General features: G+C 44.8%; 1 protein-coding gene across 1 annotated transcript; it reads left to right on the top strand.

Annotated features, from left to right (window-relative positions):
• The first annotated feature begins 5,619 nt into the window (after positions 1–5,619).
• On the top strand, positions 5,620–18,231 carry LOC108919977 (growth factor receptor-bound protein 14-like). The gene is made up of 13 exons (XM_018728421.2): positions 5,620–5,914; positions 10,249–10,405; positions 11,732–11,853; positions 12,094–12,168; positions 12,289–12,426; positions 14,391–14,501; positions 15,094–15,189; positions 15,547–15,609; positions 15,701–15,817; positions 16,043–16,112; positions 16,194–16,281; positions 16,622–16,715; positions 16,843–18,231. Exons 1-13 carry the CDS (start codon positions 5,852–5,854, stop codon positions 16,987–16,989), a joined length of 1,341 nt encoding a protein of 446 aa, XP_018583937.1. The 5' UTR covers positions 5,620–5,851; the 3' UTR covers positions 16,990–18,231.
• The last annotated feature ends 5,033 nt before the right edge of the window (positions 18,232–23,264 follow it).

Genomic DNA, 23,264 nt, shown 5'->3' with positions numbered 1-23,264 from the left:
CTTTACGAGTCTTATTAATACTACATTGCTGTTATGGTTTTAACAGAAGCAACAATGTATACGGATACATGAATTATAGCTCACAAATGGTGTTTTGTGCTTTTACAGGGAAAAAACAACATCATAGCTATAGGTAGAATGGACAAATTTATTTATTTATTTATTTATTTATTTAATCTAATCTGATCTAAAATTAACAAGGCTTGGTTAAGTGAATGTGGAAGTATGTTCTTAAAATTTATTTAGTATTATAAAACAAAAAGTCCAACAAATGGCTGATTTTGCAACATAAACTGCAGATATGAGCCCACGTTGACAGCTTACCACTTTGAAAGAAATCATCTTTAATTGACTTTAAGGTGTGCGGTTATTCTGGGGTCCTGCTGGGTGACCAATGGCACATATGCGACCCTTGCAGAAGTGGGAATGTGGTGCAGGCGAGGGTTGGGGGGGTGGCTGGCACTGACTCAACAGAATTACACGTCTGGGTTTGTTTTTCCGCACCCTGCGCTGTCTGGAGCTGGAGAGACGCCATTCATCTCAACCACACATGACACATTTTAAGAATACCGTGTCTGAACACGTGATGTCATTCTTCTATTGTTACTGTATTTGTTTTTTTTTTGTGTATTTTTAACTACGTTATACGCTTCTCATCGCCTTGAAAACGATTCGTACAACTGGAAAATTAGGCTTCGCGCAACAAACGAGACGATTTGATAATAAAAGCAAATGTCTCAATCATCCGGTCAACAAAATCAATACGTGCTGTATATTTCCAATTTTCCTTGAGATATTAAAGTTGCCTTCCAGCACTTAACCGAATCCAGTCCCTAGACATATAGTGTTTAACCACAGCTGCTCTGCTCAGCCAGGTACGTAGTCCTCTTAGCTCAGTGCGACAGTGACCCGTGAGCCTCGTCACCCGTTTCCCCAGTCGCTGGTCTCACCATCGGTGCTTATTACCGCCGCTGTGCTCGTGGGCATTATGCCAGCATAAGTCCCGCACTCATCTTCGGGGCCGAAATTACCGAGCAGGCTGCTGGAAATAGTCATATCAGCAACGTGTGTCTTTCATGGAGTTTTTAATGACTATCTGTCGTCCGCTGGTGTATTTACAACTCGACATGATTTCTCAAGGGACGGAGAACAATAGTTATTTGTCCTTTTGTGTGTAATGTCACTTGCGAGCAAATAATGTGTTTTAAGCGGAGTGCTTGGCTGCACATTACAGTGGGTGCTGACCCAGAGTTACATGAGTCTCTCTCCCCGTGTTTTTTATTGTGGAGAGTTGGATAGTGGCTGTAACGTGGTAATTCCTTCCATCTGTGTATTCAGAGCTGAGGATTACCACGGATTTGCCGTTGAATTTTGATCCGCAGTGCTGTACGGAGACACCTACATTGCACAGGGGATCGTGACCTTGGGCTCCGAATGCCATCGAGTCCCGCTGGTTCCGCTGCTGTACTGCACACTCATCAGTGTCGTTTTGTCCCCGGTTGCACCTCCAGCACTTGATCCGCTCTGCTGATAAACCGCTGGCTGAGTCCACAAGGCCTCGACTAGCAGCCCCCTCCAGTTAAGGCCTGAAATTCCTTTAACGGCTGTACACAAGTCCTCTCGGGCGGCACTTCGGAAAGTTCACTAACTCCTCTTACAAACACAGCTGGGATCAGATGTCAGTTCATAATTTGATTAATTTGTGATTCCGGTGTCACTTTTAAAACACACACACACACACACACACACACACACACACACACACACAGTCTGAAACCGCTTGCCCAAAACAAGGTCGCATCGAGCTGGAGCCTAACTCGGCACCATAGGACGTAAGGCTGGAGGGGGAGGGGACACACCCAGGACGGGACACCAGTCCATTGCAAGGCACCCCAAGCAGGACTCGAACCCCAGACCCACCAGAGAGCAGACACAGGCTAAACCTGCTGCTCTACCACACCCCCCATGGGTTGCCAAATCCTTGTGCAAAACTGTAAGAAATGAAATAATATTCTCCTACACTTTCATCCATCATCAGTTATCCATTTTCAGACTGGTGAAAGATGTCATTGTTCATTCCTTTGGGCCCACATAAAATATGGGTGTTTACAGCAGTGGTTGTGTGTGATCAGGGTCGACAGTTATAATGGGTAAAGTGAAGTAACACTCTGTGTCTAAACAAACCCTCGAGTGTTTCCTGCATGTGCCCACTGAGCCGTGCACCAGCCCTTGGCGAGGGAGAACGTGCTGCTCTGTGAACCCCAGGCAGGTGCACGACGAGCCGCGAGCTGCGCTCCCGCCTCCCACTACATGGCCCCGGCATTAACAGCGTGCTAATATAGACATGTCATTTCCGAGTATAGGCTCCGCTACGGACACCACGCTGTTTACAACCACTATAAAGCTGTATTTAGTATCTCATTGCATGAATTATGATTTTTACTGGTATTTCTTTATACACTTGAGTGCAAGCTGTACTGTATATCAGTGCAGGCCATTAAACTTTTCTCAGCTGGACTCAACAGAAACCCTATTGCTCACAGTGCAGAAGGACAGTCATCGCAGACAGCAAGTGATCTCTGGTGGTCAGTTATCGCACATGGACAGTTATCTCTAACTGCACATATTATTAACACTTCTTAACTATTTCCTATGAGTCACGGGGGTGATTAAAATAACTCTGGTCAGGGTCATGTATTGTATCAAAGTCCAGGGGTTCTTACACTTTTTTAGACTCAGACCTGCATAAGATGTTCTGTTTCATTCTGAGAAACATTTGATTTAAATTATATCAGTTTAGGGGGTGCGGTAGCGCAGTGGGTTGGACTGCAGTCCTGCTCTCCGGTGGGTCTGGGGTTCGAGTCCCGCTTGGGGTGCCTTGCGACGGACTGGCGTCCTGTCCTGGGTGTGTCCCCTCCCCCTCCGGCCTTGCGCCCTGTGTTGCCGGGTTGGCTCTGGTTTCCCGCGACCCCGTATGGGACAAGTGGTTCTGAAAATGTGTGTGTGTGTGTGTGTGTGTGTGTGTGTGTGTATATATCAGTTTAGCACCGCAGAACTAAAGCTCTGTGCGAATAAAACAGCAATAAATCAGAAATACAGTGTCGTACAAACCCTCGGAGAATCCGGCAGTTCATAAACCTCACAAAGGAAACACATTGACTGTATCCTCCCAGTATCAATAGCCAAACAGAACTGACTTGCTGCACATGAGGTTATGCTCATGAATCTTAAATGAAGGGTGTAATTATTCATAACAAAAATTATAAGAGGTACAGATAAGTAAGAGATACATATGGTAAAGTGAGACAGGGATAGCTACGTTTTGTAAAATGTATGTTAGCTGAAGTATACATGACATTAATATACTAACTACCGCTGTGGTAACTAGGACTGTGCTTACCACACATTTACAGCAACAACGACAACAACAACCATAACTGTTGCCTCACGCCATATGATTCTGGGTTAGGCTCCGGACTACTGTGACCCTACATGGACAAGCGATGAAGCTGACAAAAGAGAACATGGCAGTTATTATCCTGTGTGGTTGTATTAAATACTACTCCGTTTGCCTTAATTTACAAGACGCCATCTAGTGCTTCTGCGTGTATGTGAAAATGTGGCTCAAGTGAATGACTTGACCACGAACACAATGGGATGCAAGGAAAGCGATGTCTGCGGCGACAGCATTTCTCACATTGTCAGGAGGCATCAGTTCTCCTCCTAGACCGGGCAGAAGAGAAATGCGAACTCATGCACTGTCCAGCGGAAGGAGTGCGGAGACTTCGGGGCCCGGGTCTGCTGCACACAGATGTGTCCTTTGCGTGGACCGTGGCCCTGGACGAAGCCTATCTGGGGACAGCTGTGTTATGAGTACTTTGGAGACGTGGCTATCAGTCTGTCTCTGTTAATTCCGATTAGTTTCTGCACTGTCAGATAACCAGCAGCGTCTCCCAGTCTGCACTCCCTTAAGAAGACGTGCTGGGAAGCCCGATAGCTGATTCGGACTGGGGGTGGATGCGATCAGCCTTCTTCATTCCCATGAACGCTGTGTTGAAATGGAATCCCATTGTGCATCTTAAGCTGATAAGAGAACTCCGTCTGTTGATCATTGTTGTTTTTTGCTTGTACAGATAGTGGCGTGATGCCAGTGAGTGTCCTTAAACATTAATAGTGCGTAGGTGGTAAATAATGATTTCTAATCCAAGACCCATTGTTCAAGCACAGTCTCAAATGTAATGCAACATGAACTCTGTGACCTTTTGCACTGATGATTCATATCCTGGAACGCATCCTGACCACTCCCCTGAGCGTGCTGCGGACGAGACTGTGTGTGGTGGCGAAAGGTGTACCGGCCTGTCTTTCGGCTTTGACAAAGCAGACATCTTTGACTTCTGTGGGGAGACGGAAGAAACTGCTAGGAGATACTCTTTAAATGAATGAAACGTGGCAAATGTTTAATATTGACTTTTTAGTGATACCTATTCAACACTGCATTCACCTTTTTTGCACCTTAATGTCTATGAATTTACCTTGATATGTACTGCATCAAATGTGCTTATTCATTTAGATTAACATAAGACAATTTGCTGGATTTACACAACATTGTACATCTTCTGCGGAGTGAAAGCAAACGTTTTCCAAACAGATACAATGTAATGTGATTGTGAAACTATTTATCTGACCTGTGAGAATAATTGTCAACACCCCTCAAAAATGTATTAAGAATTGTCGCCAAGCAAAACTGCTCTTAAAACATTTACATCTCTTTCCCATGTTCAGACATCTCTTTTATTTTCTAACTAGATGTGAACTACTGCGAGACATTAAAGAGAAGAAAAAAAAAAAATATGTATGTATGTATGTATGTATATACAGTATGTATGCATTGTGGTGTGCAGCTCCTTGGGTTTGGATGGGGTGAAGAAGGACGCGGAGGCAACGTTCATCTCGAATGTTTTATTGAACACTGGCACGCAGAGAAATAATGCTCTCGGTCCAAGGATCTAATTTCCTCCAGGACCTGCGCTTCTAGCCAGCCTTCCCAGCCTGCTTAGTGCCCCCAGGCTCTCTCTTCTTTCTCCCTCTGACAGACGCAATCACACCCTTATATTCCCGTAGGTCACCCAAATCCAGCCAATTACAATAAACGCATTTCCTGCTCAAACACAGTAACGCGGGTCGTTACAGTATGTATGTATACATGTATCCTGAATCCTTATTGAATTCCAGTCTCCTTTTCAGTCCCACCCTTTTGTGACCTTCTTACCAGCAGGCCTTCTCCTTCCCTAACCCTAACACTAACCCCAACCCTAATGAACGGCAATGAAAAGAACAACTACCATGGACTCCAGTCTCGCTGTATTATCAAACCCTGTAAAAACTATTTTACTGTTATTTCAGACTATTCTATCTTCCTGTAACTTTTCATATATAAATTTGCAGGTATGCCCAGTTGATTTTTTCTGTATCAGTACGTGTGATTTAATTTTAAATGAAGTAAAGGTACTTTCTACTGAACCCCTGTGAGCTGCTGTCCTTGTCAGGGAAGCTATTTTTAATCTATGTTTTCCTTGTATTAGGGTGAAGTGACTCTTGGTGGAAGAACACTGCACTTTTCCAAGGCCACACTTGGAAGCCTTCAAAGTGGGCCTCCTTGATCCACGCCTGACGGTCCTGGCAGCGAGCTGCAAATGACATCACCCACAGCCAGCGACAGTGGTCAAGCATTTAAGAAGGCCACACCAGCGGTGTGCTGAGGAAGAAATCCCTGACACAACACCCACATTTCAGAAACCAGTCTGCTGCACATGAGTGCTCCTTAGCTGTGAGGAAACTTGAAAAAAGAAGAATGAACTTCTATGCAAGAAGAGTCACCTTGCCGGTCATAACTCCAATCACCCTTCAAAAGCGGGTAAGAATGCGTGCCGGGCTTTTGTGTATTTACTGAATTAAGATGCTCATCTCTATGGTAGTCATAGGGATATCTTCCTGAAAAAAGGATTAAACCTTCTCCTCATGAAACTCTTATTTTAACTGAGAGTCTGTATTCAAAGCTAAATCAGATCAAGCACAACACTTGTATGCTATGTTTATTTGTGAAACCCTCCATGGTTTCAAAGAGGCAACGCTCACTAACTATAAACTTCAGCATGTTGTATTTGCTCAGCAGAATTTGTAGCTGTGACATTCCTACTTGTGTGGGACACATTCTGGATCATGAGCTAAGATATAACCTGATCTAGAGTCTCTGTTTTGACTGATCACAACATGCATGCCTTTTTACAAAAACTTACAGAGACTGAATGTAGATGTAGCTCATTGCCAGTTAGAGAGAAATGAAGCAGAGTCTGCACAGGTGACTTAGTAGAGATTTCCTTTACATTTTATTCCTGAAAGGAGGTACTTACCACCGAATTCCCATCCTTTGCTGCTGTACTCAGAGAGCATTTCCAGTGATGACCATCTGTACAATGCATACAGCTTCAAGGCACACTGTCAAGTAAATGCAAAATCAAAGACTGCACCTGTAAAGTGTGAGAGATGTGCTTGTTTATTCAAATGCTGATCAATGAATATCAAAATCCAGGAAGGGGTGCATACAGTTGCTATTGAATGTTACTGAGTGGGGTTTTTTCTTCCACATATGAGTGAACATCTCATAAGCTTTTTGGGCCATGTTGCTCCTCCACGTTCTTCCTGAGAGCTTTCGTTCTCAGAAACAAATATCATTTCTATTAATCAGTTATCCAGCTGATCAGTTGACTCAAGACTAAATACAACAAAGAACAGAAGGTTTCAGACTCCAGGTGGGCTCTGATTCCCACCTGAAGGCAGCGAGACAGTGATGCAAGGTGCTTATGCTCCCTCCTCAAGCATGTACGCTGTCAGCAAATCAGATCTCATCTTCATTCCTACAGCGCAGTTAAGAGGCATCATTCACAGTCTGAATATTTCGGGACCAAAGCACCCCGATAAGCAGTTATCATACAGCTCATTTACTGCTTGACAGAATGGGAAGAATAAGGTCAATATGAGCAGTTTCACAGAAAAGTGACTGAAGAGACTCTTATAGCCATAGGACTGGACATGTAGCAGGATGAGCAGAAGGTGCTGAGCACCATTACATGCAGTGTCAGCATCAGGAAAGACATCTGGGGACGTGTTTTAAAAAATAGGATACGAAAACACAAAAGGCAGGTTGACAAGTTATATTTAGTGTGACTGGTAACAACATCAACGTTGAAGTCCAGGTTTTATAGCCACTGTGCTCCTGGGATGGGACGTCTGTCTGCTCAAATGTAGTGAACGCTTTTCATCCCTCACTTGTGCCAATTTGGGTCCTATTCTGTCTACACTCTTGGACAGACAGCCAGAGCGGCCCCTCTGAGACAGGCGTACAAGGGAGTGCCACAGGAGAATGCCTGGCAAACCCGTCTATGCCTTGTCCTTGAGATAAAGAAATTTGAATTACAGCCTATGAATTCTACAATACACACAGCTTAAGTTGGATATCAGTCTCTATTCAAATATGTTGCTCATAGTAGTGAAATTTATTACAAACTAAGAAAAAAGTACCATGAAGTCGAAGGCAACTGTGTGGGAACGCTCATGAGGTGCTCAAAGTAGAGGTTTCCTAGGTCCTTCTTCTGTGCATGTCTTTGGAGTCTGGGAAGAAACTCACAACATGGGCAGAACATATAAACTCCATGTAGGCAGAGATGGATTCAAATCCAAACCTGTATCCTTCTCTCTAATTTTGCATATATACTGCTTTATTATTCACATTCTACAAGTAGCTTATGTATCTTACAGAACTGTGATTGCAGGTCTGAGGTTCTTAACCTTGTCCAGGCCACAGATCACTTAAAGAATCTGACGAAAGTTAAGGATCTCCTCATAGACAAAAGGCCGTAAATAAATTTGAAGAAAATATTGCACTCATTTTATGACATTGATACTTTAGTTTCTGGGGGGTACGGCGGCGCAGTGGCACAGTGGGTTTGGCTGGGTCCTGCTCTCTGGTGGGTCTGGGGTTTGAGTCCTGCTTGGGTTGCCTTGTGATGGACTGGCATCCCGTCCTGAGTGCGTCCCCCTCCAGCCTTACACCCTGTGTTGCCGGGTGAGGCTCCGGCTTGCCGTGACCCTGCTTGGGCCAAGCGGTTTCAGACTGTGTGTGTATACTTCGATTACTGTCGCAGATAGTAATAGCCTATTAGTAGATTCATTTTATTTATAATGTTTATTTTCAAGGCAAGCCAATGTTTCACAGAGCCACTGAAGCCCATCCACAGCCCCCAAAGGGGTCTATGAGCACCAGATTAAGAACCCAAATCCCAGGTAAAACCTTGGGGTAAACACGACAGTAAAATCATACAGTGATGGCATTGTTCCTGCATTTGACCCGCAGCTGAAAGTGAGACTTCAGTCCCGTAGACAGAGATGGAGCAGCAGACTGCGATGATAAAGACGGACGAGTCTGCACTGGTGCTGGGAGGCCTTGTGAACAAAGCTCTTTGTGTTCTATGATATCTGCGAGTGCATTAAGCAGCAGCTGACAGCAGTAGTTTATCAAGACTAGTTTTCACCAGTGAGCAACTTGCACACCTAGGACTTGTGGACGCTGTGTCATGCCTTCTTCAGATCCATTTATACGTCACTTAAATAATCCTTATAATGTGAACATGCCTCGGGTAAATTTTGCTGCAGAAGATGAGTGATTTGTTTGAGAGCCGGGAGAATACCTAGGAGTCACACCTTAGGTTACTGGCGGAAATATGGTTCAGATCTCTCATGGATCATCTGAGAAGGCGCTTTGCTTGGGGACGGTTGCCAGATTTATTGGGACATTGAGGAAAGGACATGAAATCAGTGTGTAACTACAAAAATAGTGTACAGCTTTGTGTTTAGCTGGCAGAAAATTTTCCAAGACCAAAAAAGAAATGACCTACAAAAGTTAAAATAGACAAAGCTTGTGAAATACTTAACAATTAGTGCAAAGGGTGATAATAATAATAATAATAATAATAATAATAATAATAATAATAAGAAGAAGAAGAAGAAGAAGAAGAAGAAGAAGAAGAAGAAGAAGAAGAAAATTTTTGTTGCCTGATGCAAGACATCCCCATGCAGTGGAACAGCAGATAGTTTATCTTGTATAGGGAGAGACGCCCACTGGTTGCTCACTCCTGAAGGGTAGTAATGTTGGTCAGACTGGAGAGCAGGACCTCTTTTCCTCCAGGCAAGTGAACTTGCCTTGTTCTGCCTGCTGACATCCCTCACCTCCCACAAGGTCCAGCCTCCAATAGACCTCATTGTGCCAGCATTGCCTTTACCTTCTCACTCAGCAGGAGGTTCGGGAGTCACACTGAACCTTACTGGCGAAAGCTGAAGCTTCCAGTGCCACACAAATGGAAAAGTGTAGAGAGCCTACTGATTGTTATTAATCAATAAATAAATAAATGTTAAAAAAAAATGTGCAGGTGTGCATGGATCATCCCTGTCTTATACACATCCATTTGAGGAGATGTAGCAGGTTAGTGGGCAGAACCGCAGTGACATGTACATGTGGAGTGAGTAGAGTGCTCCTCTAAGCAGCAGTTCTCTCTAATGACCTCATTTTGGCTCCGCTGCAGCACAGTGTGTCGGGGAGCAGCTCCCCGCCTCGCTCGCACTCTTTCTCATGCTTGTGTCTATGTTGCACGTACAAATTACGTGTTACAATGCTGTGCACTCAGCCCTATGTCAGTTGCAGAGCTAGCCCACGTTCTCAACTCCTCTTCCCTCAAAAAAGACGGGTAAGTAGCTCATGGAAATATATATTTTAAATTATCTTTTTTTTTTTTTTTTTTAAATTTAATTAATAGCACCATTCTGTGGCTGAAAGTGCATGTTCATACACAATTTTAAAAGAAATATCTTAATATTGCAGGGGAATTTAAACCTTTGTTACCTCCACTGACCCGTAAAAGAGTGTTTTCGCAAGTCTATGTGAAGATCAAAGTAGTTTTTATTCTGCCATAGCATTTTTAGAGCATGCTGTATGTTGTGACCAGGCACATCTGTGTGCCCTAAGTGTAAATTTCACAGATGGGAGTTGCTGGAGTTGAACAATTGTTCGTAGTAAGATTCCGGATTGATTGACATGTGATGAAAAACGCATGGCCCAATGAACTTCTTTCGCTGCATTTTATCGCCAGCTGTTGCGCATTTTGCATTTCAGTCCTTCATGTTTATTGTGTATTGCAGGTGATCAAGGTGTTCAGCGAGGACCACACGAGCCGAGCAGTAGAGGTCCCCAATGACATCACTGCCCGTGACATCTGTCAGCTCTTTGTGCTGAAGAACCACTGTGTGGATGACCACAGCTGGACACTGTTTGAGCAGCTCTCACACCTGGGCATAGGTACGCAAAGGTCCCCCTTCGATGAAAATGTCACAGTCTTTCTTCTTGGGCAGATGTATCACTGTGGCGAGGTATTCAATTTGGGCTGAGATTTAGCAATAGAGCAACTTAGACCATAGCTCTTTCCACCGTTATCGATAAAGGGTCAGCCCTAATAACAGGTTGTACTCGAGGATTTGTTATATGTAACAAAATAACTTTTCAACAACCAATATGTAGCAAAACTGATTGTTCCAAACACAATGGAAAGAGTCAGGTTACTGGATGATTCAGCTGTTAGGCTATTTCAACAGTCTCTTATACAAACACATATATGTGAAATCGTGTAAATGTTTGTGGTTTCTGTGGGGCTTATCTTGACATTGGCAGTGCAAAGGAAATACTTGACTGGATGTGTGTTATGTATTATTCCAGTTTCGCTATGAGTCACAAATAGAAACTGGATTCAGCTTAACTTTTCATTACAATAGAAACAACTGGAAAGAGAGTTCTGTATGAATCGTCTTCTCGGAAACACACAGATTTCCAGCAAGGTAAAAGCCGGGGGCGTGGTGGCAGAACAAGTAGTGCTGCTGTCTCACAGCACCTGGGTGTTGTGAGAAAATGTGGGTTCAATCCCTACTTAGTCTGTGTGGAGTTTGCATGTTCTCTCTGCGTCTGTGTGGGTTTTCTCCAGGTGCTCTGGTTTCCTCCCACAGTCAAAAAGACATTCTGCTTAGGTTCCCCCATAGTGTGTGAGTAACAGAGAGAGTGTGTTCCATTGATGTATGGATGAGTGACACGGTGTAAGTCACCTTGGTGAATAAGGTGTGTGGACTCATAACACTCCATGGAGTTCATTAGAAGTTGCTTTGGAGAAAAGCATCTGCTGAATAAGTAAATGTAATGTGACTTTCTTAAAAAAATATGGAAAATGACTAAACAAATGATGTATTTGCTGTATGAAATTACAGGAAACCTTTCTGATTGTTAGATGAAAATGCCTTTCCCCTTATAGCCATAAAATAATACATTTCAGTTTTTGTGTGAGAAGTCCTTCTAATTCTTCTATGACGGTTCTTACATACCTGCCATGTATTATACAAAAAGTAAAAAGATGAAAATGATCATTGCATCTCCTATCTGTAATCCTTAGAAAATGTTAGGGCAATATGTCCGGTGGTTGTGGCTTTGCTGCGCTCAAACCCGAATCCGATGAGGCCTACAGATACAGTGGATTTTTCATTTACCTCTTGGTTTCCAACCTGGCATCGTTTGTCTCTTTGATGGAGCGGCTTGCCAGAGTTCACGGCTGCGCCTCTCTCTTGGCATTGCCTGTCTTTCCAGAAAGAACCATAGAAGACCATGAGTTAGTCATTGACGTACAGTCGAACTGGGGCATGGATTCCAGCAGCAGACTCTGCTTCAGAAAGAACTATGCCAAATATGAATTCTTCAAAAGACCCCTGGTAAGTGCGATTTTATGTTCTATCTTTAGTGTCTGATGTGTTAAATGAAAAACCCAAACTGTGGTCAATATTTAGTGCTGACATATGTTGTGTTGCCTTTTAGCGTTTTTTTTTTTATTTTTCTTTTTCAGTTGCCTCTCACTCTGTCTCATGTTTTTTTTTACAGACCGCTCTGTTAAATTTTTAAGACATGTTAAATCAGGAGTTTGATGCTCTTTCCCATTCACCACCTCTTAATAGGACTTTTTCCCGGAGCACATGGTGTGTGTGTCCAGAGAGACCAACGACACAATGACTCACTTCCAGTTGATTCAGGTTATTAGTTTTGTCATGCGGCCCAGAACTGACAACAAAATGCATTTTCACATACTTAGACCTTAATTCAATTCAAAATGTCAGTTTAATCCATTCAATGACATTCTGTCTGCGTTGCAGACATTTCTTGACTCAAACACATGCCCGGAGATCTGTGGATACCTCCATGCTAGAGAGCAGGGCAAGAAATCTTGGAAGAAGCTCTACTTTGTCTTGAGAAGGTCTGGGCTGTACTTCTCAAGTAAGGGGACCTCAAAGGTATGTCAGAAAGCAGGTGACGGGATAAATTATGCTGCATTTTCATGTGTAAGTATATCACGTCCCATTCAATAGCACAGTACTTTAGTATGCGTGTGTATAAGGCAAACGACATTAAAATAAATATGAAAAGCTATTAATACACCGCGGGCCCTTCCAGCTTTAACACAGTTAGGTAACGGTGCCACGCTTGCTCTAACGGTGGGCGTGACGCCTTTTATTTGCGGTTTACTCCGTTTCTCAGCTGTCACCTCGCCCCAGTTCTGTAAACGCACGTTCGTCTGTGCTTGAATTGTAGTTTTGCCAATTAGGCCACATTTCCCAGCATCTGCAGTCTGGCGGTCCCGTTCAGTTTCGTGCGGCGGGTTATTGGAAGCGCGGTCTGACTAACAGTTCCCGTGCGGCGGAGCCCAGCAGCGGTCCCCAGCGCTCCGGAACTGGTCGTTCTGGTTGTCGCACAGGTGCGCTGGCATGCCAGGTCTGCAGCCCTCTGCTCAGCACCCTGCGCTCCTTTCTTGGCGGTCTGGGGACAAAGGGCTTTTTGTTTTGCATATGACACGTCCCTGGCGTGCGCACACTCCAATATGCGTAATTCGACTCCTGACTTTTCGAGAGGCTGCGTATGAATTTCTGTGCTGTGCTTTTGTCATGCTGATCAGCTGTCTCCCGCACACAGCTCTGCACCTGCCCATTAGGAGGCTGCACTGTGCAAACGAGGCTGTTTGCCGTGGCCTGCGCTGCGGTAAAACAACTGCTGCCTTTGTGTACCAGAGTACACGCAGCAGGCTGTGTCTCGAGTTCCCTTCACCGTGTTTAGGTCTCAGCCCAAGCTTTTACCCTGCCTGTTGGTCAGTGCGGTAATAGATACGAGATGTTTGAACAAGGTGTGGATTAGATGTTTATTGCTGAAGAGTTCTACTTGCATTTTTTTTACCATGTTTACCAAAGGTGCGTGCCTTATTAATACCGTGTATTTATTAGAGATGGAATTGGTTTCAGATCGCTTGCGCTATTTGACGACCAGTTTATTGTGTAATTTCACCCCGGCTTCAGCACATTAGGACATGACCTAGCAAATATACTTGAAGATGAGAAACAAGTGGCAAAAAGTGACGCGCGCAAAAACGGTACACTGGCTCCTGATGTTCCACTTGCAAATTTCAGATAATGACATTCTCCAGATTTTTCCATTTTTAGCTGTGTTTTTTTTTTTCACCGTTTTAGTTTCTAAAATTTCTTTCTGTTGCGGAGCTTGTAACAGGAATGTTCGCACTTAGATATTAGTTGGCAGTACCGTGTATTCAGACAATAAAGGTATGTACGACTGCCTGCCTTGATTCAGTGCCCTTCCAAATGTGTCCGGTGTTCATCAGTGTCAGTGATCAATAATAAAATGACTACTATTGGTGGGCTGGTCAGCAATCAGCAGTGAACGGTACTTTGAAGAGGTGACATTTCATTTATTAGTCACATTAGATTCAGTTTAGCTCAAAGTTTTAAAAAATCTAATAAAAATCTTACGAAAATAAATTGAAGGGCATCTCTATTTTTAAGCTTTCCTTGCTTGTGAGTGATGGTGCAGTGGGTTGGACTGGGTTCTGCTCTCTAGTGGGTCTGGGGTTCGAGTCCTGCTTGGGGTGCCTTGCGATGGACTGGCACCCTGTCCTGGGTGTGTCCCCTCTCCCTCCAATCTTACGCCCTGCGTTGCCGGGTTAGGCTCCGGCTCTTCGTGACCCCATATGGGACAAGCGGTTCAGACAGTGTGCGTGTGTGATTGTGACTGGGGGGTTATGAAGCAAAAGGCTTACAAACAGCTGTCCAACTCCAGCTGCCTTCATTCACTGCTCTACATACCTCTATCGAACACTGAAACCTTTCGCGTTCAGCTGCACTTTGCACTTACCCGCGTTAAATGCGCATTTTGCCGTTTCACGTGTTCTCTTTCAATCTCACTCTCCACTAAGGAACCGAGACATCTCCAGTTCCTCGCAGAGTTCAGCGACAGTGATATCTACACGCTGCAATCAGCCAGGAAGTCATATGGTGCACCAACTGATTATGGATTTTGTATAAAGGTATATGATTTTCACATGTATTATATTCCACATGCTGAAGGAATCAAAGCCTATGCTCAGATTTAGATGGAATGATATATTTCCAAGGCTTCAAATGTATGGAATGACATCATTTTCAACCCATTTATGTTTTTTCCTTTTAATTTCTTAAGGCTTATGTGATAACATAATCGATCATAATTATCTGCCAGCCTTATCTAAGACAGAATGTTAAGTACAGGCTGTAAAATCCCCTCTCAAATGTCTCCGCACAGCCTTATCGTCACTGAACTTTATTACCCTGCTTACCCAAACACAGAATATCTGAGACAAGAATAAACTGATTCCTGACATTGAAACAGAGTAGGAAAAAAACTGAACTGAAACAAAAGTGACCTGACAATATTTTATATCATGATTTCACAGCATTCGAAAGTAGCTCCAGTTTGCTATTTTCATGCATTGCTTTCCAACAAAAAATGATGAAGATGATTATTATTTTATTATAGGACAGCTTAGCACAGAAAGTAACAACAGAAACAAGAACAAGAACAATAATAATAATAATACCAAAATGCGTATTGTGTTGCACCTTTTATACTGTGACCACTAGCCCACCAAGTCAGACTCCCCTCAAGACCTGAAGGTGCTGTGTGCTGACGAGGAGCGCCTGAGGATCTGCTGGGTAACCGCCATGCGCCTCTTCAAGGTAGCCAGAGCCCCTCCGACGACTGTCTGCCTTCTCTCCATTGCTGGTGGGACTTTGGTACCCAGTTCCTAGCTGATCTACACACCCTCGACGCACACACCTTCTGTCACCGAGCTCCTTAGAAGGTCAGCAAGACGGGCCCAATGCGACCGTTCTGGAGACGAGGGTCAGCGGAGGTGCTGACGCGGTTAGAGTGACCGGCCAATAGGGGGCACTGTGCCCCCCTGGGAAAACCTGGCTGTCAACTCATCCGTTTGCTCTACAGCCCTGCGGCTTGTGTATGAGGACGAGCGCAGCTGTTTGCTTTCTTTAAAACGTATGAGCTTCATTTCTTCCTTCTTTGTCTTTTGTGAGAAGTATGGCATGCAGCTCTACCAGAACTTCCTAGAGCCACATCAGAAGCAGAAAGTATCCCCCATGGTAGGTCTTGTACCCCTTTCAAGAAAACTTTCATGCAGATCATGTATTTGAAAGCCCGGTGGATGAGATTCAGTGTGTCCGGTCCCTCCAGAGGAGCATCTCGGAGAACTCCCTCGTGGCCATGGACTTCTCGGGTCAGAAGAGCCGGGTGATTGAGAATCCGTCGGAGGCGCTCACCGTGGCGGTGGAGGAGGGACTGTCCTGGAGGGTACGCTGCCCACAGCACAGCACAGCACAGCTCTGGGTGCTCTGTTGCCAGGGAGATGGGAGGCAGAGGATTATAGCAGATGCTGCCCTCCTCTTACATGAAACACAGGTCTAATTATCTAACATTACACATGACTGGGTGTTAAATGGTGTGAAAATGTTTTGGGGGAAGGCCTCAGCCAGCCCTGAATGTGTGCGTGACCCACCGACTTCCCCTCTCCGGCAGAGGAAGAGCTGTCCTCGGCTCGTCTCCCACGGGAGCCCATCGGCTGGCCGCAGACCCCGGTCGAACCCAGGTCAGTAGAGAGCGGTCGCGTCCCGGCAGAGCCCTGGCTGAGGCCCAGCTGGTGGGCCTCACGCTCTCCTCTCGTTGGCAGCCATCCACAGAGCCCAGCCCTGGTTCCACAGCAGCATATCGAGAGATGAGGCTCATCGGCTAATCGTCCAGCAAGGCCTCGTCGATGGGTACGAGCGACACTTCGAACCGATACTTGAGTCACGCCGCAAACACCAGGTCCCGATGAGCTGAAAATAACGCAATTACTGCACCACATTCAAGAAAAGCTTTGCTATTTTTGTTTTTTTTTTTGGAAAAATTTCTTTATTAATTTATCTACTCTATAGCAGTTGTGTAGCGCTTCAGCATCAAGTTGTGAAAGGAATTAGATTTTGATCATATTTTATTTTCTGTTCTTTATTCGTAAGGCATCTTAGGCCAGCAGGCGTTTCATATTTCTAAAACGGAAATTCATTTTTTTCCTTATATGGGTACGAACTGCAGTGTCTTGTTTTGTTTTGTTCTCAGGGTGTTTCTATTAAGGGAGAGCCAGAGCAACCCCAGGACATTTGTCCTGTCAATGTGTCACAGACAGAGAGTGAAGCACTTCCAAATCCTGCCTGTGAGTGCAGTCTAGCGTGTCCTGCTTTCAGGGCTCCTTCCCGTACTTTGCTTCCTCTGCATACTAAGCCGGGCGCGTGCGTGCGTGTGTGTGCGTGTGTGCGCGCGTGTGCGCGTTTTCGGAGCAGGTGGAGAGCGAGGGAGAGCTGTTCTTCAGCCTGGACGACGGCCAGACGCACTTCACTGACCTCCTCCAGCTGGTGGAGTTCTACCAGCTCAACAGGGGGGTGCTGCCCTGCAAGCTCAAGCACCAGTGCTCCAGGGTCACTCTCTGAGGAGGGCGCCCCCCACAGGCACACGGGAGAACTTCTCGCGCCTTGGACCGAAGGATCGCGTGGAGCGACGCCCCCTCACAACGAGTCCGCGGAGAGCGCGGGACGCAGCGGCACAACTGAGCCCCGTGGACACGCCTCGCAGTCGCAGCCCATCTGTTGCAGAAACTCAGCCGGTGCGAGACTGAAATTTCTCCCTGTGACACGGAGTGTGTGTGTGTGTGTGTCGGCCAGCGGCGCATCAGCCCAGCTCGCACTCTGAGTAGGGCCGCCATGTGAGAACGTCAAGCATTTGATGTGGATCCCGCTGGCGACTGCATAGCTTTACCAGGCTGCGGAGGCTGCGAGCGGGAAGATAAACCCCGCTGGCCGAGAGCCCTGGGAGACGGGGGGCCTGCCGGGCAGCGCGTGGCGTTTGGTGCCGCGCGCACAGAAACTAATGACTGTTTGCACTACCTGCGCTCTCCATCTCGGGGGCGGTTCCGTCTGAGCCCGTGTATATAAAAGGGTGAAGTGCGGCCCGCCGTCGGGGTCGATGGGGTCTGCCTGTAAACAGCGCGCATGAGCTGTCGGGGGGAATTGGATCCGCCCGCTCGCTCACGGAGGGTGAGGAGGGAGGTGATCGGACGGGGCTGAGGATGTTCTCAGCGTTGAGTGTCCCCTTCATCTCCCGTTGCTTCGCTGGCCCTCTCTCTTCTGCTTCGCCAAGCCTGTGACTCGCGTGTCTGTGCGCTCGCAGCGCCTCATGCTCCTTGGGGTAGCTGGACTTTGCTTCATGTAATGTGCATCTCAGGCTATGTTTATGTATTTCATGACAAAAAAAAAAAAAAAAAACACAACGATGGGGTCCCTTTTACAGTATCTACGGCTATCGGGAAGAATGAACCCATTACGCTGGCCGCTGTGACGCATAACTCAAAACCAGCGAACTCGCCCACCTTGCACTTTGAGCTCATTTATTTCAGCTGACACTATTTGAGTGGCAAAATTCAAATCCTTGAGGTCTTTCAGAGATGCGAACAAAATGCAAGCTGTGCTGCAAAATGCACAAAAGTGCATGGAGTTGCAGTACACATTGTCGCTTGAAGGTATGTGAACCTTAGAGAGATGGTCATCATTCTTGTGGAAAATATTAAAATGAGATTATAATTACAAACTTATGTTACAAATGATTGTAATTTATACACCTGATTCTACTCATCTACTTGGTTTAACCAGTGTAATTTGGGGTTCACTTAGTTTTGCACCTGCACTCTTTCTGTGTCTCCACTACACACACGATTTCCTCTAAAGCAACACATGGAATTGGTCATTACACACCTATTATGTCAGATGAGAATCACTGCTTCTCATTAAATAACCATTTCGTGGTAAAACTAAGGGACACAAGGGCTTCACATACCGTCAAGCAACGCCGTATGTTATGAAATGATGCAGTGAAGCAAGTGACTGCCAAAGCACTGCTTTTCACAGACCTTGCTGTCAGTTTGTACTATAGAGTGAGTAAAACAGTGTGGAAAAAAAATAAATAAATTAATTAATAAAGACTTCACGTATTGTACAAAACCTGAAACTTAGAAATAATGCATTTATAAAAATAATCATGTAATGGACTTTATAAAAGTCTAAATCAAAACATTTTCCATCTTAAAGCACTTTTTGCCCAGTTCTCTTCAGTAAAAAAGAACATTGAAACTCTGTCAGTTCAATAACCTTTAGAAAACAGATCAGTTAACATGTATTTTTTAAAATAGACAAAGCACCAAGTTTACAACTTGTCAGACTTCATGAAATATTTTGAAATCAAAGATGAACTCTTACATGAATTGAACTGATATACAGATATTAGAAGCATATAATAGTATTATATTATATTGGTAGCATATTCCGTATGCTAAAAACAGAGGCTCTTAATGGCTGTCACAATGTTTGCATTTTATTAGAGCGCTTTATGGAAAACCCAGTTTGACGTTGTTTAATTTAATTTTTGTGAAGTGAAATACAATCTAAATTGCAGGTAAGACGGAAGTGTAAATGTAATTTAATGCTCTTCTGCAAACGCCTCCTCCGAACAGCTTTTCTTTTTAATGTCTGCATTTGGAACCATTGTTGTAACTCCTTTGATTATGTAAAAGCAGCAAGACGGATGCGTGCCTTACTGAAGCTGTCATTATGTTGTTTTTCCACATAAAAATGTAATTTAGAATAAAAAGGCGACTGTGAGCCAAACAAGATGGTCTTGTTTATTGGCACCCTTTGTAGACAAGTAAATGTTGTCTGTTCTCAGTGTGACTAAACTCCTCATGACTTGATTTTCTCTTCATTGATGAACATAATGATGATGCTCGTGTTTTGCCCTCAATTCCTCCACTAGGTGGCAGAAGACCCTAAGAAGTTTTCCCTTAATTTTTTAAGCTCTATATAATAATTTTAGTAAACTTTTCAAAAACTTTCTAATAATTACAACCCATTACATAAGCAATTATTTCAAAGGCAGTATTGCCAGAAGTAATTGTAATTACTCTACTGGTAATGCAGTAATTTGTTGTCATTTGAACTAAACCGTTTTTACTTCTATAAAAAAACTGCAATGTAGAAGTACATGTCATTTAATGAAAAATCAGTGAGAATACCTCAGGTCACAGTATTCTTGAAACTTTGTGGCAGAAGCTGAGCGAAGGTCAATGTAGTTCAGTTGTTAGACCTGCTGCCTTAGAAGCAAAGGTTATGGGTTCAAATCCCACCTCTAGCTGCAGGACCTTTGAGCCAGGTGCTTACCTTAAAGTGCTCCAGTTAGAGTCATCCGGCTGAATATCTGTAAGTTGCTTTGGAGAAAAATGCCAGTTGAACAGTGCATTAAAATCGTATTGACAATTACATGATAAGAAAAAAATTTTTTCAGTTCTTTACACACATTTTATTGTTTAAGAGCTGATTACATGGTCCGCTTCCCAGCTCTGACTGAATCTATTGTAGAGCGAAAGAGGAGGATCTACTCCAATCTTGTGACATCTGTGGTGAACTGCTGTGCTTAGTCAGGCACTGGCTGCAGGGGAGATGGCAGCGCTCCAGGACAACCGGTCCCTCGATCTTCGCCTGGCCGGACAGCCACCCGTGGACCAGGTGCGGGGCCTGGGAGTCCGGGGCTGGGAGTCCGGGCCTGGGAGTCCCGACTCGGACGAGTCACCCCAGTAGTGGGAATGGATGCCGAGACAGATTCAGGTAAGGGAGAGCGTTGGTCCCTCCACCTGGGAGCGTGGCCCTCGGCCAGGCTGGGTTTGGGTTACAAGGGGACGCAGGCGGCCTCACGGTGCTCGGACAGCAGCTCCTGCTGAGGGAACGACCTGCTCCTGCTGTCGCCGTGTCAAGTGTCACTGGAACCCCAAAGGGAGAACCCCGAGACTCCTCCAACACAGACACACACACACACGCATGCAGACGTGCATTCTGAGAAACGGCGCGTTCAGACTTTGACAAGTAAACCTTGAAATCAGACTTCAAAATAAAGTGAAGTTAGTCAGTGAAATTAAGAAAAACAAAGTCATTGATAAAAATAGAGCATAATTGAACGGTCTGAAGTCTTGGTCTTAAGTCTTAAGCTCTCTGTCAGTCTGCCATTGTATTCGTGTCAAGAATTATGAGCAAAGTCTGTGTTTTTACTGACCGACCTCTGTGTGACACGCAGTTTTGACAAAAGAATTAAAAGCATATGAAAAGGATAATAGAGTTGAGCATTAGCGAGGAGAATCAGACATGACTTGTGTTGAGTTTTAGTAGCTGCTGGTGCTGCTGTCACAATGTCCCCGCTGTGAACTGTGTCCCATTGAGCGAGGACGCTCCCCACTGACATCATTTGTACGTCTTACACTGTATTCTACAGTGAGTCCCTTTCCACTGAATGATCAAGTTAAAAGCTCTTCAGAACCCACAAGGTAATTGCTTTATTTCCCGTGGGCTCCCTACAACATAACCAAAATGCCTCCAGGCCAATTGGATCATGTGTGCAAAGAAGAATTTTTTACACTGATTAGTTTGGTAAGTAATTCATCACATAATGCCCAATGTACTAGTTACTTGAATGTCATACTACAGATTGTTGATTACAGTTTTGAGAAACAGCCTGTGAATACTTTTGAATTATTTGCATTTCTTCATGAGCGGCTCCTAAAAGGTCGTCTGACCTTCGTCTAAGTCATAATAAATAGAGTTTTATTTAACTAACGCACACAACAATCTTTTCTAAACAAATTATTTAAACAATCAATATCATTTATAAAAAGAAGTATGTGAACCCTTACATTTCGCTCCTTTACTGACAGTAATGGCAAGCAAATTTTTTCCTGTAGCTGCTGATTAGACCTGCACAGCAGTTAGGAGGTATTTTGGAGCATTCCTCTATACAAAACTGTTTCAATACAAGTAATTTTCTCGGATGACTTGTTTGAATGGCCTGCTTCAGATCACCATACGGCATTTCAGTGGGTTTAACGTGAGAACTCTGACGTTTCCATTGTAATCTGTGGAATACCTTCTGCTTGAATGACGCTGTTGCTGAGTTACTCCTCTGGTTTGGATTATTGTCAGTTTGTATGTCAACTTTTTTTGAGCTGCAGGTCACCCACCAAAGCTCTAACATTCTGCTGTTGAATTTCCAGATACAACTTGGAATTCATTGGTCACTTCATGATCCAGGCCCTGAGGCAGCATAGTGGCCCCACAGCATTATTCTTCTGCCACCATGCTTCACAGCTGGGATGAGGTTTTGATGTTGCTATGCAGTGTTGTGTTTTCTCCAAAAAAGGTATGCTGTGTATATTTACTGCAAAGTTCAAGTTTTGCCTCATCTGTATGTAGAACTTTAATCTAGTAGTGCTGTGGAGCATCCAGGTGGTCTTTAGCAAACCTCAGACAGGCAACACCAGCTTCCTCCATCATTGCCTCCTATGAACACCACTCTTATTTAGAGTTCTTCTTATGGTGGACTCCTGAATACACACACACACCCTGTAGCTGCTTGTCCCAAGTGCAGTCATGGTAAACTGGAGCCTAACTCAGAAACACAGGGCATAAGGCTAGAGAAAGAGGGGACATACCCAGGATGGGATGCCAGTCCATCACAAGGCACCCTGAGCAGGACTTGAACCCCAGACCCACTAGAGAGCAGGGACAGGCCAAATCCGCTGCGCCACCATGCCACCACACCCCCCTCCTGAATACCCACATTATTATTTCAGTGACACTTTTCTCCAAAGCTACTTACAATGTTGTTACCTATAGTTATTTGCCCATTTATACAGTTAGTTCATTTTTACTGGAGTAATTTAGGAAAAGCAGCTTGCTCAAGGGTACTACAACAGCAAGTAAGACTGAAACTTGAACCTTTGGAACCAATGGCAGTACCTCTAACCACTATGCTACTAGCTGCCCCTTCTGCATGGGATACCTAAAGATTATTACCTGTCACCCCAGGCTTTGGCACTTGTTTCATGACTGTTCAACAGCCCTTGCACCGATTATTGTAGGACACCCACTCTTAGAGAGAGCAGCAACAACACAGAATTTCTTCCATTTGTAAACTGCAGCACGGTTCACAGCGAGTAGCGCTGTTGTCTCAGAGCACCAGGCTTCTCGCAAGAAGCCATGGGTTCGATCTCTGCTCAGTCTGTGTGGAGTTTGCATGTTCACCCCGTATCTGCGTGGGTTTCCTCTGGGTGGTCTGGTTTCCTCCCACGGTCCAAAAGACAAGCTGTTAAGGTTCACCCACGGTGTGTGAGTGACAGAGAGAGTGTGTTCCACTGATGTATGGATGAGTGACCCAGTGTAAGTAGTGTATCTAGCAGTGTAAGTCACCTTGATGAATAAGGTGTGTGGGCTCATAACACTGCATAGAGTTCATTGGAAGTTGCTTTGGAGAAAAGCATCTGCTAAGTAAATAAATGTAAATGTAATGTAAACTGAAGAAGGGGGTGGGGTTGTGCAGTGGGTTGGACTGGGTCCTCCTCTCCGGTGGGTCTGGGGTTCGAGTCCCGCTTGGGGTGCCTTGCGATGGACTGGCGTCCCGTCCTGGGTGTGTCCCCTCCCCCTCCGGCCTTACGCCCTGTGTTGCCGGGTAGGCTCCGGTTCCCTGCGACCCCGTATGGGACAAGCGGTTCAAAAAATGTATGTGTGTGTGTGTGTGTGTGTGTGTGTGTGTGTGTGTGTGTGTGTGTGTGTGTGTGTGTAATGTAAACTGTCTCCCTGACTGTGGTCTGATAGAGACCCAAGTCATTAGAAATCCT

Source organism: Scleropages formosus, chromosome 14 (assembly GCF_900964775.1).
Source record: "Scleropages formosus chromosome 14, fSclFor1.1, whole genome shotgun sequence".
NCBI lineage: Eukaryota > Metazoa > Chordata > Actinopteri > Osteoglossiformes > Osteoglossidae > Scleropages > Scleropages formosus.
This window is presented reverse-complemented; position numbering and strand designations above follow the sequence as displayed.

Bases quoted from the DNA above. Each gene is read 5' to 3' on its own strand.
- LOC108919977 (XM_018728421.2), top strand. From the start codon at position 5,852: ATGAACTTCTATGCAAGAAGAGTCACCTTGCCGGTCATAACTCCAATC. The intron at 12,169-12,288 runs GTTATTAGTTTT...TCTGCGTTGCAG, and splicing joins CTCACTTCCAGTTGATTCAG to ACATTTCTTGACTCAAACAC. The intron at 16,282-16,621 runs GTACGAGCGACA...TTTTGTTCTCAG, and splicing joins CAGCAAGGCCTCGTCGATGG to GGTGTTTCTATTAAGGGAGA.